General features: G+C 42.2%; 3 protein-coding genes across 4 annotated transcripts in view; 2 read left to right on the forward strand and 1 right to left on the reverse strand.

The window, feature by feature from the left end:
- The window catches only part of maff (v-maf avian musculoaponeurotic fibrosarcoma oncogene homolog F), a 6,823-nt gene extending 4,054 nt beyond the window's left edge, over nt 1-2,769 (reverse strand). The window contains exon 1 of the mRNA XM_017416246.3: nt 2,651-2,769. The gene's annotated coding sequence lies outside the window, so the exon portion shown is untranslated. The remainder of the gene's footprint in view (nt 1-2,650) is intronic.
- Nucleotides 2,770-4,533: 1,764 nt separating this feature from the next.
- On the forward strand, nt 4,534-8,662 carry tomm22 (translocase of outer mitochondrial membrane 22 homolog (yeast)). The gene is made up of 4 exons (XM_017416099.2): nt 4,534-4,858; nt 5,426-5,544; nt 7,727-7,844; nt 7,921-8,662. Exons 1-4 carry the CDS (start codon nt 4,769-4,771, stop codon nt 7,993-7,995), a joined length of 402 nt encoding a protein of 133 aa, XP_017271588.1. The 5' UTR covers nt 4,534-4,768; the 3' UTR covers nt 7,996-8,662.
- Nucleotides 8,663-8,800: 138 nt separating this feature from the next.
- dmc1 (DNA meiotic recombinase 1) lies at nt 8,801-16,471 on the forward strand. Of its 2 annotated transcripts, none has more exons than XM_025005917.2 (13): nt 8,801-9,945; nt 10,147-10,191; nt 10,274-10,303; nt 10,533-10,615; nt 12,215-12,267; nt 12,361-12,402; nt 12,506-12,578; nt 12,684-12,775; nt 12,865-12,938; nt 13,055-13,169; nt 15,108-15,168; nt 15,913-16,029; nt 16,209-16,471. In XM_025005917.2, exons 1-13 carry the CDS (start codon nt 9,883-9,885, stop codon nt 16,276-16,278), a joined length of 918 nt encoding a protein of 305 aa, XP_024861685.1. In that variant the 5' UTR covers nt 8,801-9,882; the 3' UTR covers nt 16,279-16,471. The 2 variants fall into 2 exon arrangements, with proteins under 2 accessions (XP_024861685.1, XP_017271609.1); XM_017416120.3 differs by having other exon boundaries at nt 10,274-10,420; nt 16,209-16,469.
- Nucleotides 16,472-16,541: the final 70 nt, after the last annotated feature.

Below are 16,541 nucleotides of genomic sequence, written 5' to 3' on the forward strand. Positions count from 1 at the left end.
CCACACACCCCCACCCCCACACACACACACACAAAACACTTCCTCCTTTCAACACCAACGGTTCAAAAGCTTTCTTTAACAAGGTCCAACACGTCCAGCTGCTTTTAGGGAATATCCTGACGTTCAACCGACATCTCTGGATATATTTCAATTTTGCTTAAAACTTGTATTTGGTTCCGAAGCAGAAGAAGTAAAAGTAAAACTGTAACAAGCTTGTTATGACAGCAGCAGAATTGCTCAACGCTGTTTGTCATTTTTTCCCCTTATTGTTCTCAGCCTCAGGCAGATAGCATCAGGACGTCCCACACACCTTTTAAGGTCAGCTCACAAATATTGTTGCGTGGGATCAAAGTCTAACCTCTAAGTGGGCTAACTAAAACTTGCCCCCCCCCCGAGTCACGTCTTCGGTTTGTTGAGCTGCGTGCTCTTAGTGTTAAGAACGTGATTCAGCACAAAAAGCAGTTTCACTTTTTTTTCTCCTTTTCTTCTCCCCCCTTAAAATGTCATCCTTGACAAGAGCCGGCGGGGGCCCCTTTTCGTGGCCCCGTGCAGCCTGTTGGCGAAGAGATGCGAACAGTTGAGGATAACATTTAATTAGGGTCAACAGATTCCAATCTCACCTCACAGAAACGGGTGTTTTCCCATGTTGCTTTTTTTTTTTTTGCAAAGTCAGGGTTAAGTTTCTGAATTACTGCAACACTGGAGTTTCTCCTCAGAAAGTGAACGTCCTTTCACTGACTCCAGCTCATGTTCAGATAGGGGGGGGCAAAACCAGACAGCTTATTTGTGACAATACGACTTCCTGCAGGAACCATTTTGGATTGAGAAACAGTCTGTCCTGAGCCACAGGTTGGCTCCAAAGGTACTGAAGCAAGAAACTAAACTTCCTCTCATATAAACAGTGAATGTGTCCTTAAATCCTAAAATCTGTAAGTAAAAACTTGTGAATCGCCACCGACCACCACGTGTGTTTGTTTACCTACGGGAACAGCCGAAGCAGGCTGAAAATAGGTCAACAGTGGTGACGTTCGAGATCAAGAACCAGGCAGTTTTGAAGCGTTGGTACATTTGTCTACTCAGGTCCGTCGGGTCAAGTACGCTGATGAAAGTGCTTTGTTTACATCGAGTGTGTACCTGCATTTCAGAACTCCATATCGATACAGAGTGAACGCTCTCAAACCGAACCATTTGATAATAACTCTTTAGCAAACTTTTTTATCATCACAGGACTGAGCATTGTTGTGTTTCGACTCTAAAGTCCTCCTGTATCACAAATAAACTTAAGCGGCGGCTTTGGAGAGGTTTAACATGAGTCCCTTAAGCTTTGGCAATCAAAGCACTGCTTGCACAAAAACAGCAAAGTCATGACAGCTTGGTCGTATTTTAGACTGACAACCGGCGGTGGATTGTGAGACGTGTGGGAAGAGGTGCTCAGATATGACAATATGAACATAAAACATTAAGACCCGAAGAGACGTTTTATGTCTCTGGGGTTGACTTTGTCTCTGTTTGTGGCTATGTCAGCTTATATTGCCTCTTTCTTGTTTTGAAGATTCTGTAGCAGTATTAAGTTCTTTTGGGTGTTGTTTTTAAAGTTTTTTTTCCCTGGTCATTTCCCATCCTGAAATCCTCAGTAGTGTCTAGTCATTTGGCCTGTTTGTCCAGATGTCACTTCAGGGACAGGCTCCTGACCAGGAAACCTCAGACTCCACGCAGAGGCCCAGCCGGAAATCCATCCACCTCGTTCGCTTTGGTGGTGGGTAAACCAAAGCTAAATTAAAAACCCTCTCTCTCTCGGTCGAGCTGTTGTAGATACGACATGTTTCCAGAAAGGCGTAACGAAGGAGTCCGACCAGAACCGGCGGAGTCGAGCTGTAAAACCCGCCGTTTCGTAAAGTCACGGTGATTCAGCAAGAAAACCTTTGCTCAGCTCCGCCAGCACTGAGAGCGAGAACCGACCCAGAAATAAAGAAAAAAAACCCAACACGGCTCTCCTTCCAAACAACTCAGCACATTCGAGCTTCTGCTTCCCCTAAAAGCCACCACTTTGCCGGATTAAAGCCGAGTTAAGCAACACCGCGGAGCAACAAGTGAATGCACCACGGCCAAACCTAATAAACGTGCCTTTTTAAAAATATATATACACTCTTTAATTTCTACTTTATTGTAATGTTACACTAAACACCTAGGTAACTAAAAACGAACACTTTAATGTGTTATTCGGAAGGGAGCGAAGGGCAAAAAGAAAACAACAACAACAAAAAAATAAAAAATGCCGCTGCTGTAGTAAACAGCCATCACAAGTCAAGTGTGCCTCCGACGTCTATTTACATTTTAAATGAGGTCTCAAAAAGGTCTTAAAACGTACAGGGTGCGTAAATAAGCAAAGGGGGTATTTAGGCTGTCAAACAAGGCGCGGATAAAGACAAAAACAAGATCCTAGAAACCTAGACATGTTGGTAATGTTAGCCGTTAGCACCTAGCTTAAACGAGCTATCGGGGATTAAAGTAAACAGCTGCCTGTTCGCTCGTCCTTGGCTGGAGAGTCGGCTAATGCTCGGCTATTACCGCCGAATTACAGCCAGGCGTTCCGATGTCTGATATTTAAAAGAAGGGGAAAAATAAAGAGAAAGAGAGAGACACAATTTACCTGCTGGTTCGACGCAACTCCGGCGACAAAATGTCAGTCCGCCTTTTCCCGGAATTAGTGTTGCTCTCTGAGGTTGGATTCTTTCATTCATAAAAAACACAAGCGACAATGACGTCAGGCCGAAAGAATGTGGGCGGACCCTGAGCCCGCCCCTCGCCGCCCCCTGTCCCCGCCCCTCCCCCGGCGTACTCCGGGAGGATGTAAACAAGGAATCCCTGCGTCCCAGAACTTTTCCAGAACCGCCCACGGCCCCACCACCCTCCGTGCCGTGTTCCCAGCAGCAGGAACACGTCAGGATCGAGATAAAAACACACGGAAAGGCTTTGGAGTTTACAGGAGGCCAAATAAGGACGAGGACAGACACTCCCTTCAGCTGGGTTTAGTTTTTAAACAACAGGGGCTGCCTCATGCTTTTAACCTTCTTACTTGTTTCCCCCTCCACACACACACAAACGTTTTATCCCTTTTAGAGATAACCACAAACATACACTGATTATTAAAAGAAAATGTTTGCTTTAGTGAAGGACTGCTGTTCCCTTTTCAGGGGTTGCCACAGCTACTCCTCCTCCTCCATCTAAGTATGTCTTCTGTGTCCGCTGTCCTCACTCCAACTCCCTCCATGTCCTCTCTATCTGCATCCATATATCTCCTCTTTGACTTTTTTTTACTGGCAGCTGCATCTCAAACATCCTTCTACCAATATACCCACTGTCCCTCCTCTGCACATGTCCAAACCATCTCAGTCTGGCCTCTCTAACTTTATCTCCCAGTCCTTCAACCTGTGCTGGACCTCTGAGGACTTAATTTCTAATCCTGTCCATCCTTGTCCCTCCCAAGGAGAACCTCAGCATCTTCAGCTCTGCTACTTCCAGTTCTGTCTCCTGTCTTTTTGTCTCCAAACGACACAACACAGGCACAGCTGGTGCATCATTATGAATCTGTGGTCGAATATTGGTGCTAATTTTGCTCCACTGTTTGTGGAGCATGTCCTATAAGAAAAATTCTCCTTCACTTTTTGAGTGAGTCCTTATTTTAAGTTTCTCTCTCTCCCTCTTACCTTTAATCTAACAACCAATGAGTTGATAACCAACCAAATAGCTGATAAATAGAAACCTGGAAATGGTGGTCACTGTAAAGAGGGCTAAAAGTCAAACTTTGGTCCAAGCCAAAGAACAACGTTTGACTTTCAAAAAAGAAGAAAATACAGAAAAAAGATAATATCTCTCTAAGATAATAAGGTGTTTGTTGCTCTGACCCACACTAACTCACGTCAGATGCCTGACATCTTTTCTTGGCTGCGAGTTCATCACCAACATTTTAAACGGTCTCGTTTGACGTCCTCTGTGGCGCTTTCTACTTCAAAATCAAAGATTACAAAAATCTAAAGCAGAAATCGTATTTTTCTTGGCTACAGAGTTGGCTAACTGTCATGAGAAAGCCAGACTAAATATGCCCAGTTTTTTGTTTTTTTTTAAACAAAATGAGAGGCGACAGAGCCTCACAGATTGGTGGGCCAGATCTAATACCTTTAAAATATTAGCTTAGGGGCCAGATCAAATGTCAACGAGGTCTGCGGGCCTTGATCTTGACACATGTTCTGTAAAGAGACAGACAGAAAGTGGTTTTGACAAAGACAGTACACAGAACAGAGAAATAAGACCTTTAAGATGAGATGAGATTCATTCTTAAACAAATCTATAGTCTTAGTGATATATATATATCATAAAATGCAGTATTCATATATATACTGTCTGCCAACGAGGATGTAAACACTGGATTGGAAGCATATGTTACACCAATCAGTGTTTTATCCTGAATTTAGGTGCAGCTGTTAGGCAGCCCTGACGGCAGGGGGCGCTCTTGAATTTCCGCAGCCTACAAACTGACCTCTGCCCTGTCACCCTGACGAGACTCACGTTTTCCCACTGTGACCTCAGCAGGCTCTCGGCGGACCCGGTGCGTGTCTCCTGGCGTTCATTTCAATGAAAGCCGGTGCAAATCGACTGGAAAACGAGCTAAGCTTGGCGCCAGTCCGACCGTGTTTCCCAGCCACGCGTTAGCCGCCACATCCCACTAAGCTAACCGGACGGCCGGGAGCCAGTTCAGGGGGGACGAGTCATGGCCGCAATCGAGGAGCTTTCCCCCGCTTCGGGCCCGGTGTCTACCCGGCCCCCGGAAGACGAGATAGACGACGACGAGGATGAAGACGTGAGTGTCGACTCATTTTATGTTTTACGTGTTAATATGTTTTGTGTTTTACTTGTTTTTTTCATGATATATTCAACTTGGTCCTACCGAGGCTAACCAGTTAGCTTCCCTCTCATTTACTGTCATTTCCACCCTAAAATTAGTTTTCCTTTAATAAAAAGTATATTTTTTCTGTTTTACACCCAGTTATGTTGTAACAATAATAATAATAAGCTAAACCATCATGCATTAGCTTATTATTAATATTATTATTATTGTTACAACATAACTGGGTGTAAAACAGAAAATATATATATATGTGTGTGTAATTTAAAGGCTATGAACTGTCTGAAAGAGGGAGCAGTCTTCCTGAACATATTGCTCTACCTGCCTTAAACACGTTTAAAATCAACATTTTTTTGTTTATTTAAGCACAACCACTTAAGTGTTTTTGTGTTATTTTATGTCTTATAGTTGAATGTATTGCTTTATTTGTATTTTATACAATGTCTGCTTCTATATGCCCTTCCCCCTCCCCGCACACACACACTAACATAAATAAATGAGTGAATGCATTGTGTTCCTCAGCTGGATGAGACCCTGATGGAGAGGTTGTGGGGCTTGACGGAGATGTTTCCCGACTCGGTGCGCTCGGCTGCTGAGGTTTCTGCTCAGTGCTCTGTATCCATGCTCAAGAAGTTTTATAGGTGAGTCGGCCTCTGCAGCCTTTCCTCCTCATCCTGTGGCCGTGTGCGTTTAGCTGCCCCTCAGGAACGGGGAGAGGAGAAAAAAAAAGGGCTGGACAAAACCATTTACACCAATTTATTATTAGATCTAAAATGCACCGGAAAGCACTTTTTGCATCAGTGCTGTCGATGCTGTTTTTAAGTCAAGTAGGGTTGTTATTCTCCTATAAATTTGGTTGCTATAAAGCACTTTTAATGCCTGAAAGCTAATTGTTTTTAGTTTTGGTCATTGCACGCTGACACCTTCTGCGGGTACAAAAACAAGCTTCCTGTCGTGGGTTTCTTTGTACCCACCTTAGCAGCTGCGCCAATGCTGAAAATTTAGTCTCCTGAAGTATTATTATTCATACCTTCTGTAGTTTTGGAGCAGGCTGTCAAATATGTAGGTCTGTTCCTTAACCCCCAACCTTCACTTCTGACATCTAACCCTAACTTTAACCTCAAGTAAACTTATTTAAACTTCTAAATTTAGTCTTTACTGTGTCCTCACCCCATCATTTCAATCCCAACTAACTTTAATTTTATGGCACTCACTTAGTAACACCAGCCCTAAACTTAACCTCATTTTAAATACACTTTATCAGAAACTCCATATTGAAACTTTACCTTTTTTGAAGTCCAACCTCCCATACACCCTCCCTCATCTCTCTGATTCTTTCTCTGTCTTCCTCTTTTTTTCCCTCTTCTTCATATTAGCACAGAACATAACAAGCATAGTACTAACAGGTACCCTTCTGCGAGTACACGTACCCACCTGGTCATTGTTTAATGAACATTCGCCAGACGGCATAACATCTCAAATCACTAAAGGATGCGGTCAGGGTCTCCTGATACGTCTGTGCACCATGCACAATATAAGAATGAGAACCACGTGCTGAAGTTTTGGCCTAATCTCGAGTTGATCTCGATAACAAACCTTGAACAGCTATCGAGCGTCCTATCCTGGATAAGGATACAGAAACACATGGGTGCTCAGTGGTAAATACATGAATATGAAAGGGTGACCCAAATACAAGGTGGGAGAACAAAGTGATGCAAGTAGCCAGCGCCCTTCTGATTGCTGCAGTCGTTAAACGCCTTCTGGTTATCAGTTAATCAATATTTTCCCAACTAAAACTGTTTGTATTTACTCCATTTACAGGTGTCCTCAAAATCCAGTTCAATTTTGTTCCAAATTAATTTCCTTCTTCTATTTCAACTGAGTACTGTTGTGTTGTTTACAGTAAACTGGACATTGTGCTTAATCTGGCTCTTATGTTTTTTTTCTTTAAAAGTCAAGTTTGCTTGTAAATATTCTTGATACCGTGATTTCAAAACAGCCGGCATCCATGGCTTCGGATTGACACCTCAGCTGAGGCTAGAGACACTTCAGTGAGTGTTTTGTTCTTGGATTACAGAAGTTATGGAGTCAATATTAGAAGCAAGTGCAGAACCTGTTTATGTACGCATGAAAAAAAGCTTGAGAGCTCAGTCACGAAATGTTCAAAGGCAGACTTTTTTGTTTTAAAATAAACACTAAATGAAGCCATGAATAAAAGCAGAACACATTCAGTGTGTTGGTTGTGGACTCGGATAGTATTTTTTAGTTTTTATTTTTTCTTATACACTCATCCTAAAACGGGACATATTAAGTTATGATGCCATCCGTCTGTGGACAATTTCAATTCTAAGCTCTGAAGTGATAACCCCTTTAACACAGAAATGTCACACTGCACAGCTAGACTCCCTCATGGGTTGTGGATGCTCACTATTGATTTCAAGGTCATGAGGTCAAAGGTCATGGGTGACCCCTTTGTGGAAAACCTGCTCTGTGGTCCAGCTCCAGACAAACATTCAGGACTGTCGTGTATCTTCCTCCCTCTGTTTTAGGGAGCATCTGATTAGGTTATATCTGCTGAGGTAGTTTCTGTAAGCTAAATCAAAGCTGGACTATAATCTTGACTTTATGGGGTAATTTAGTATCTGTAACTTGATGGTTTGATAAAAGCTGTGTAACAAAAGAGACCAAAATCAAGCATTTGCTCCATACGGTTCTACAATAGCTCTGCCTTTCATAGGCGTTTTGGGGGGGGTGTTTGCACAAGGGGGGTGAAAAACACTTCCTGCATAAGATAAACTAATCAAGTTCCTGAATTTGTTTCAGCTTTTCCCGCTCTGCGCTCTGGGTGGGCACTACCTCCTTCATGATACTGGTTCTCCCTGTAGTGTTTGAGACGGAGAGACTACAGCTGGAGCAGCAGCAGCTACAGCAGCAGAGACAGGTGGGTTTCCATCGAAGAACTATAGGTTGGCTCACACGAAACAATAGCTGATATATTTTTATTCTCCCCCTTTCAGATCCTGTTGGGGCCAAACACTGCTGTCTCTGGCGGGATGCCGGGCATGATGCCTCCTGCTCCTGGCAAGATGTGAAGAGCAGGAGGGGGGGTGACCTGAACCTGAACCTGAGATCTGCTGCCAGCCACACAGCTGGACCTTTTCACAACGAGGGACAGGGAGACCACGGAGAAGAGCAAAGACGTGCAGTTCTTATTTTAACAAAGGCAAAAGCTGCATCAGGCTCCTTCTAGCATATTCATTTAATCAGAGAAGCCTGACTCTGCACTCTTCGCCGTCTTTCCTCATTCCCAACGTCATGCAGAGACTTATTTCCTGGAGCACTGTTTTTACTATTGTTGTTTTTTTTTTATTATTAATAAATACTTATTTCAGCATCGATAACCTGTTTGCTAGTGAGATATCAAGTGTTAGTGGGTACACGAGAGGATGAAGTCAGAAGGTTGTGTGTTTTAGTGTCTGAGGAGTGGCTCCTATTTTGGGAAAAGTGTCCATCTTTGTGCGCTCTTTGCTGATTGCACTAGTATGAAAAACTGATGGTGGTTACAAATGACAGGCAGGTGTAAAGAGCTGTGACAAGTGGAGGTTGTTGACTGTAACATCTTCAAATTCTTGATTACAAACGGAACGCTGCAGTGTGGCGGTTTCTGTTGCATCCTTCGTCACAGTTCATTGTTTACCGTGTGTGTGTCATTTAAGACTCGCCATTGTTTCACTTTTCTGCTATAAACATTCTGCAATACCAGATGTTTCACTGCTTTCTTTAACAGTCTGTGAAATGCATCGGTTTGGATTGTTTTTTTTTTCTTCTTCTTTTTCCCTGTGGTCACTTATGGAGCAGTCTAGTCTTTTACAGTCAAACCCACAGTGCTGTTTTTTTTTTTTTTGTCTAACATGACTGGAAAAATTAAAACACCAAAAGTCTTGTTTATTTCTAGCCTGATGGTGTCAGCTACCCATTATGCATTATTTTTAAAGAAAAGCTCAAGAAGAGTTACAAAATAGGATGACATATGTTCTAATTTTGAAATGGCGTCATTGTTTTTCTGTGTATTTCAAGTGTTACTACTTTCCCCCCCAGAAAAACTCAAATATTAGACTTCATAGCAAGCATCTTGGCCTATAGAAACAATAAGAAATTGGTGATTTTTTTTACATAAGAGTATATACACTGAATCACATACAGGTTAATTGTAACTGCTAAATAATTACACCTGTGCCTTTTTTTTTTCTTCAACGAAAAAGAACAATAGTTGTAGGGATCATTACAAAGTTTTATTATTGTGTATCAGACCCAACAGTTCTTACAAATCACTACAAAGTGTTTAAAATTAAACCTTAGCTATAAAAATAGATATAAACAAATCAAATAATATAAATACAAAAAACACCAACTATAACCCAAGGAGTACGTTCAATGCTGCATTCACGGCGCGTTTTCAGCTGCTGGGCTAAGGTGGGAACATTTCTCAATAGCCAGGACTAATTGTTATTTTCTCTATTAATTCAGACCCACTAAATATCTAGACGGAAGTAAAACAGGTTAATAAAGTCGTAAAGTTGTTGCTGAGTCGTAACGAGCAACAGTCCAATTTTCTTTTTTAATCGTGAGCTGTAACAGTCGTGCGTTCATCTAAGTAGTAAAAGCCGAGTTTCCGATGGTTCCTGAATGCGTCAGATTTCAGAGATTCCCGCCAGTGGCGCGGTCGACTCTACGTATTTATCAAAGAAAAAGCTAATATTTCACACTTAAAACAATATCTATTTTGTAGATTTGGCATCTGTTGACGTCGTGTTCTGGTTTACATTGATTGAACTAAAGTTTAGCAGTACTGGTTTGCATTTTAGTCTGTATTTTCCGAGCTTCTTAAAGGCTAACTTGTTTTCGCTAACTTCCAGGGTTTTTTAGGCTAAAGTTCTTCACTGTTTAGGTCAACAAGGATATTTTAACTCTTTTCTGGGATGAAAATGAAAGTTTCTGAAGATCAGGTTGTTGAGGATGAAGCAGGTTTTCAAGACGATGAGGTAAGATATACTTTGTTTGGTATTTTTGCCTTTAATATGATAAAAAAACAACACTATAGATGCAGCTACTTGTTAAATTATAGTGGCAGACTAATACTAGTTGGATCCTATTGTTGACTTCAAGGTAAAATATGAACTTTACACCCATCAGTGCAGTTTACTCGCCAATAATAACCTTATGAGTCTGTTTTTGTCTACTAGGAGTCCTTCTTCCAAGACATCGACCTCCTACAGAAGCATGGGATTGTGAGTAAAACAACATATCACATTAAAAAGTCCTAACTGTACCGTGTGTGACCATGTAGTTGTCAATCCTGTTGCGTAACAGAACATGGCAGACATCAAAAAGCTGAAATCGGTGGGTATTTGCACCGTGAAGGGGATCCAGATGACCACACGCAAAGCTCTGTGCAACATCAAGGGCTTGTCGGAGGCGAAAGTGGAAAAAATCAAGGAAGCTGCAGGAAAAATGCTGGTTGGAAACAGATTTCTGTCTTCAACTTTTTTTCTTTTTTTTGCCACTTTCTCTATGCGCTCTGTACGGTTTGTCGCAGTTCCTAACTCAGATGGTTGTCCTCCCGTTGCAGAATGTCGGCTTCCAGACGGCCTTCGAGTACAGCGCCAAGAGGAAGCAGGTGTTCCACATCACGACCGGGAGCCAGGAGTTTGAGTGTGTAATGTCGGCGTTGTTAAAGCTGCCGTTCAGACCTTTAAAACTGGGCTTCTGTGGAAGAGTTGTTGTAGATAGCTTTTTGAACGACCTCAGTTTGGAGATAGCGGTCTGAGTGGCTCCAAAACCAAAGCAGATCGCTGGTATTTTAAAAACACAAATTTATAAACGCTAACGTTGATGTCAGCTTCTCTCTCGGCAGCTGCTGGAGATCCCACCAGCTCCCCGTGACCCTGAACAGGAACAAGCAGATAAAGAAAATGGATGGATATATTGCCGTCAGTTTTACATTACATGATTATTTACATGAAACTATTTACGAGTTTCAAACAAATATAATCTTTGAATTTGTCTATAATTCTTTGATTTATTTATCTTTTAATATTCAACCTCCCTGTTCGCCTGCCGGTCACTGCTCCACACATAAGACCAACTTGCAGCAGTGGATGTTTCTCAGCTCCTGCTTATTTGGTCCTTTACCAGTGAAAAGCACACCAAGAAGCTGTTTAAGAGCAGAGAAAGCTTATCTCAGCTGCTGCTTTATGATTTATGATCGTTGCCGGTTTCGTGTCGTTGCTTAAACAACAACCACGTCCACACAGTTAAGACTTGCTCACCCCAAGTCCTGCAGCTGAGAAACCCTCTCTAATAAAGAGATTAGCTGGGGACTTTAACTGTATATTCCTTCATTCCTAGGATGCTTTGAGTTGTTTTTTTTTTTTTTGTTTGTTTGTTTTTGGAAGAAGGGGTTAAGCATGTGTCGAAAAAAAGCACCTTGACTGGAAAAGCACCGTTAGGAAACAACTTGGTATGTCGCAATTAGGTGCCCCCACCACCACCAAAAAAACCCCAAAAACATACAAATTAATAACAACTTGACGGCTGTAATTCTTTAAATTTGCTCATTTTTGAACTCAACTGAAAATTACAGCCCATCCCTGTTATTTTCATGAAACGCTGTAAATAGTTGCAAGCGCAAAGAGCAGCCGCAGCTGGCTGTAGCACCTCGGCTGCAGCCTGGGCCACTTCCTGCAGAAATATTATAAAATCTCTGCCAAAAAAAACTTTCTATTACTAAACGGTGTAAAATGGTGTTTGTGTGACTTTCTATAAAAAGTTTGAGATTGGAGTTTTAAGTCGTCCACGCTGGTCTTTGCCTCTCTCGGATTAGCCGATTAGCGTATCAGTCCATCAGAATAAAACTTCCTTCTCCAAACCAAGGTCGTTCACAGATCTATCTGCAACAGGTGAGATATTGATTACAACCTTTCTACAGAACTCAATGTCTAAAGCTCTGATCGGTCCCTTTAAGACAGGGGTGTCGAACTCCAGGCATTGAGGCTCCGCTGTCCTGAGAGTTTTAGGGTTTTTCTGCTCCAACACACCTGATTCAAATGGTTTAATTACCTCCTCATCACATCATGAAGTTCTCCGGGAGCACGGCAACAAGTCGTCCATTTAAACCAGGTGTTTTAAAGCAAGAACACGTCTAAAACATGCAGGAGAGCGGCCCCCCGAGGAACGGAGTTTGACACCCCTGCTTTAAGAGGTCTGATTGGTTTATGTACTTGAACTTTATTTATTTCTGTTTGTGAGCAGCAAACTGTTGGGTGGAGGTATAGAGAGTATGGCTATTACCGAGGCCTTTGGAGGTGAGCAGACATCCATCACTGTCGTTTTCTCTTGTGATATCGCCCCGTTGAGCACGGTACGTTTTGAACCTCGCCCCATTATTTGTTCTTCAGAGTTCCGCACGGGGAAAACCCAGCTGTCTCACACGCTCTGTGGTGAGCGAGGAGCCGTTCTTACCCGACTTAACATCCCGTAAACAGACCCGTTACGCGCCGCAAAATCGGATTCTGTGTCGTTGTTTGTTTTTTTTTTGTCCAGTCACCGCACAGCTGCCAGGCGAGGACGGCTACTTGGGTGGAAAAATCATCTTCATCGACACGGAGAACACCTTGTATCCTTGCAGTGGGCGCAGAAGTACGCGGTTCGACGGCCGACGTTGCAAATCAGTGCGTCCTGGTTGCACGCGTTACGGCCTTCTTGACTCGTCCGATTCCAGTCGCCCAGACAGGCTGAGAGACATCGCCGACAGGTTTAACGTGGACCACGACGCTGTGCTGGACAACGTGCTTTACGCACGAGCCTACACCAGTGAGAACAGACGCTACGGCCTCTTTAAACAAGATGGCTTCACGTTATTTTACGTGTGTGAGATCAGAAGGCGTGTGCTGTCTCCGCAGGTGAACACCAGATGGAGCTGCTGGACTTCGTAGCAGCAAAGTTTCATGAAGAAGGAGGCGTGTTTAAGTTATTGGTAAGCAGCACAAGCTGTTGTTTTGTATTCTGCTGTGTGAATGTAGTCAAGGTGGAACGTAGTATCTCATCATACAGGCCGCTGGGCTTGACGCTCTTTTCGCTCTTCTCCGTTAGATCATCGACTCCATCATGGCCCTGTTTCGAGTTGACTTCTCCGGTCGCGGAGAGTTGGCCGAGCGGCAGCAGAAACTGGCCCAGATGCTTTCGAGGCTGCAGAAGATCTCCGAAGGTACCAGCAGGAGGGTTCAGAACCAGCCTGGCCCCTGAAAGAAGTGAAACCGTTTCAGGAAGAGAGCTCGCTGAAACAGCAAGATTCGATTACTGGATCGAGGAACTCGGTTGACCTTTCGTATCAGCCGGAAACTTCCCCTCGCCCTCTTACTTGTGCCGATCCTCATGAATCTTCTGACACGCTTGCTTTTTTTTTTTTTTTAATGCCCAGTTCAGTTGCGGTACAGTTATAGGCAGCTGTCTTTGTCTCGGATTCAGTCACTGAAGGATGTCCAGCTCTGCTGCTGTAGGTGGCAGTAATCCCCTTTTTCTATTGACGGACATTTTCTGCTTCCCCCAGCGTGTCACAGACCAAAACAAATGAAGCCTTATACGGAGAATTACACAGCTTTACAAACTCCAAATTAACACCCATTATTTGCTCTTTAGTTCAGCTGTGATAAACTGATTTTAGGATGTTTGCGAGTATTTTACAGTCACCGTTTAAAAGGCACATTTATATATGAGACACATTATTATGTATAAGATCCATTAATTGGATTTGATTTAATATGTTGTAAAATATTGGTACGTTTCATTTTCAGAGTGAGATCATGACACGAACTAGAAGGTGTTTGTATGGTCACTTTTAAACTTCAACATTTTGGTTAATTAGACCAGAGGTTCCCAACCGGTACCGGTCCGTGGGTCATTTGGTACCGGGGCGCACAGAAAGAATATTTAACTTACAATATTTCTGTTTTTTTTTTTTAATTTTTTGGCGTCTGACCAGATTCTCTCCACTACATCCGTCTCTGACTCACTCTTGATGCGTGTCAGGACGCTTATCTAGGTCATGTGATTCGTTACAGCTAAAAACAAACCCACAAGCAGCAAAATGAGTAAAAACCAAACGTCTCTGGAAGCCCTTGATGGGACGTTTGGTTAGTGAGAAACAGGCACAGGGCTCCCACTGATTCAGCGTTGTGATGAGTTGTATTCTTTGTGCGCTTTATATTTGTGGTGGATCTTATTTTAAAGTTTAAACATCGCCATATTGACCAGAGAACATCAGGGGGAGGAGAGGCTGTTATTCATGTTGATGATGCAGCTAACAAAGCTGCGAGGACACGTTGGATTTACGTTTATTATGTTTTGAAAAATACCCCCGTTTTCATGCCGGTCGTATCGTTTTATTTTGTTGTATTTATCCGCCACACCTTTAAAGGCCGGTCCGTGAAAATACTGTCTGATAATGAACTGGTCCGTGGAGCTGAAAAGGGTTGGGGACCGCTGAATTAAGCAGTAATTGTTGCACCAAATCTAACCTAAACATCACCAGTGGTAACGATACTACACCTGATTTAACACATTTATTCTCCACAGAAACGTTTTAGAAGACTGACTTTTGTTAGCAGGTTTCAGATGGGAAATCAGTTTCTCTGTATAAAACATGTATTGTACTTTTTTTTTTAAATTCAGTTTATAAAACACCAACTCACAACAAACATGGCACTGAATAAAAACATTCACAAACATAAAAACACCAGTCAGTAAAAGTCATCTTTCTAAGGGAAGCCAGTGGATTTATTGAATCTTCTCTTCCTCGCTGTAGAAATTATTATTATAAATAAAACAATTCTCCAGTGAGGAGTGATTTCTGTTTAGATATAAGGAACCTCATTACTGGTTTACGTTGTATCTGTATAAAAGTTGGTCTCTAAATTTGTCGCGTTTGATCCAGATTTTTTTATTTTGTGTCACTCTCACATGTAATTTAATTTTTTTTGTCCTTTCGGGTTAAAGCAGGATACTTATCACAAATTAGACCTGATATATTTGCTCCGTTATCGATGCAGTAAAGGATTATTGATTAGAATACGAGACTGCAACACCCTCAGCCAAGTTCAGCTTAATTTCTCATGACTCACGTGTTTTATTTCTGATTTTTCTTCAGAGTACAACGTAGCCGTGTTTGTTACCAACCAAATGACGGCTGATCCTGGAGCAGGGATGACGTAAGACATTACAAACAGCCCCCTTTTTGTTTATTCTTTTTTATCAGTGTTTACTTTAATACACATTCAGCACATTACCTGGGAGCCAGATCTTTTACATCTATTATGTTTCCATATAGATTGTCTATTTTTTTTTTGTCCATTTCTGCTTCTTGTAGGCTCCTCCGGTTTTTTGTTATTGCCTTTTTGGCCTCTATCAGCAGTATTTTTACTAAATATTTATCTCTGTCGTGAAGGATTCTCTTTGAAAGTTCACATCAGGTCTCAGCGGGACTTTGTATCCTAAAACATTAGACATCGCAGATCGTTTCCCAAAACACATATACTATCGAGCATTTCCAGAAAATAGTGATCCACATCCATTCCAACATTTTTCCTGTTGTTTTAGCCGTTTGCTTCTTAATTTTGGTGCAATAAAATATCTTAAAAGGTTCTTCCAGGCAAACTCCCTCCACATCCGAGCGCTCGTAGTTTGTCTGGGGAAGTTTCAACGTGTTCTGCCGTTCTGTATCTATATTCCTTTTCCCATTTATTCTTTACAGGTTCAGTTGTGTCTTTATTCTTTTTTGTTAGGGCTTTAGATAATGTCTCGATGATTTCAAGATAGCTATTCCCACAGGCCTTGGTTGGTCTCTAAATTCGTCCCGTTTGATCCAGATTTTTTATTTATTTTATGATCAAATCATCCTCAAAACACCGCAGTTTAAAGTCTGAGAGTTTTTAATGATAGTTGTTTTATTTTAGATTTCAAGCGGACCCCAAGAAGCCCATCGGGGGGCACATCCTGGCCCACGCCTCCACCACCCGGATCAGCCTGAGGAAGGGGCGCGGCGAGATGAGAATCGCCAAAATATTTGACAGGTGTGCAGCGGCTTGTTTTTACCTTCTGTGACGCCGTCGAAGCACCGAGGCGAACTGCAACTCACAACATGCCAGAAATACCTGAACCTGGCTAACATGAGGGCCAGACGCAGGCTTTTATTTCGAGAGTAGAATTACTTTGGAGTGTTTGGTGACTTTCTGTCTCTGATTTCCTCTAGTCCTGACATGCCTGAGAACGAGGCCACCTTTGCCATTTCTGGTGGAGGAGTTACTGACGCCAAAGAGTGAAGGATCAGATGCCGAATATTCACCCCGTTCCCAAAGAACCTGTTAGTTTATTTATTGTAATTTAAATCTCTATATTTATTGGTCTTCTTAACCTTATTTAAGTCTAAAGTCGTTCGGATGAGCTTGTTCTGTTTCTTTTAAAAATAATATGTTTTATTCATAGCTTCAGTGGTGTTACTTTTGTGTTTCTGAGATGTTAAAAACTACTAATAAATAAATTTGAATTTAGTGTAAAAGAAATGCTTTGCTTTTTTAGTTACCAG

This window comes from Kryptolebias marmoratus, linkage group LG17, assembly GCF_001649575.2.
Source record: "Kryptolebias marmoratus isolate JLee-2015 linkage group LG17, ASM164957v2, whole genome shotgun sequence".
In the NCBI taxonomy this organism is placed as follows: Eukaryota; Metazoa; Chordata; class Actinopteri; order Cyprinodontiformes; family Rivulidae; genus Kryptolebias; species Kryptolebias marmoratus.

Bases quoted from the DNA above. Each gene is read 5' to 3' on its own strand.
- dmc1 (XM_017416120.3), top strand. From the start codon at position 9,883: ATGAAAATGAAAGTTTCTGAAGATCAGGTTGTTGAGGATGAAGCAGGT. The intron at 10,192-10,273 runs GTGAGTAAAACA...GTTGCGTAACAG, and splicing joins TCCTACAGAAGCATGGGATT to AACATGGCAGACATCAAAAA. The intron at 12,579-12,683 runs GTATCCTTGCAG...GTCCGATTCCAG, and splicing joins ATCGACACGGAGAACACCTT to TCGCCCAGACAGGCTGAGAG.
- tomm22 (XM_017416099.2), top strand. From the start codon at position 4,769: ATGGCCGCAATCGAGGAGCTTTCCCCCGCTTCGGGCCCGGTGTCTACC. The intron at 4,859-5,425 runs GTGAGTGTCGAC...TGTGTTCCTCAG, and splicing joins ACGACGACGAGGATGAAGAC to CTGGATGAGACCCTGATGGA. The intron at 5,545-7,726 runs GTGAGTCGGCCT...AATTTGTTTCAG, and splicing joins ATGCTCAAGAAGTTTTATAG to CTTTTCCCGCTCTGCGCTCT.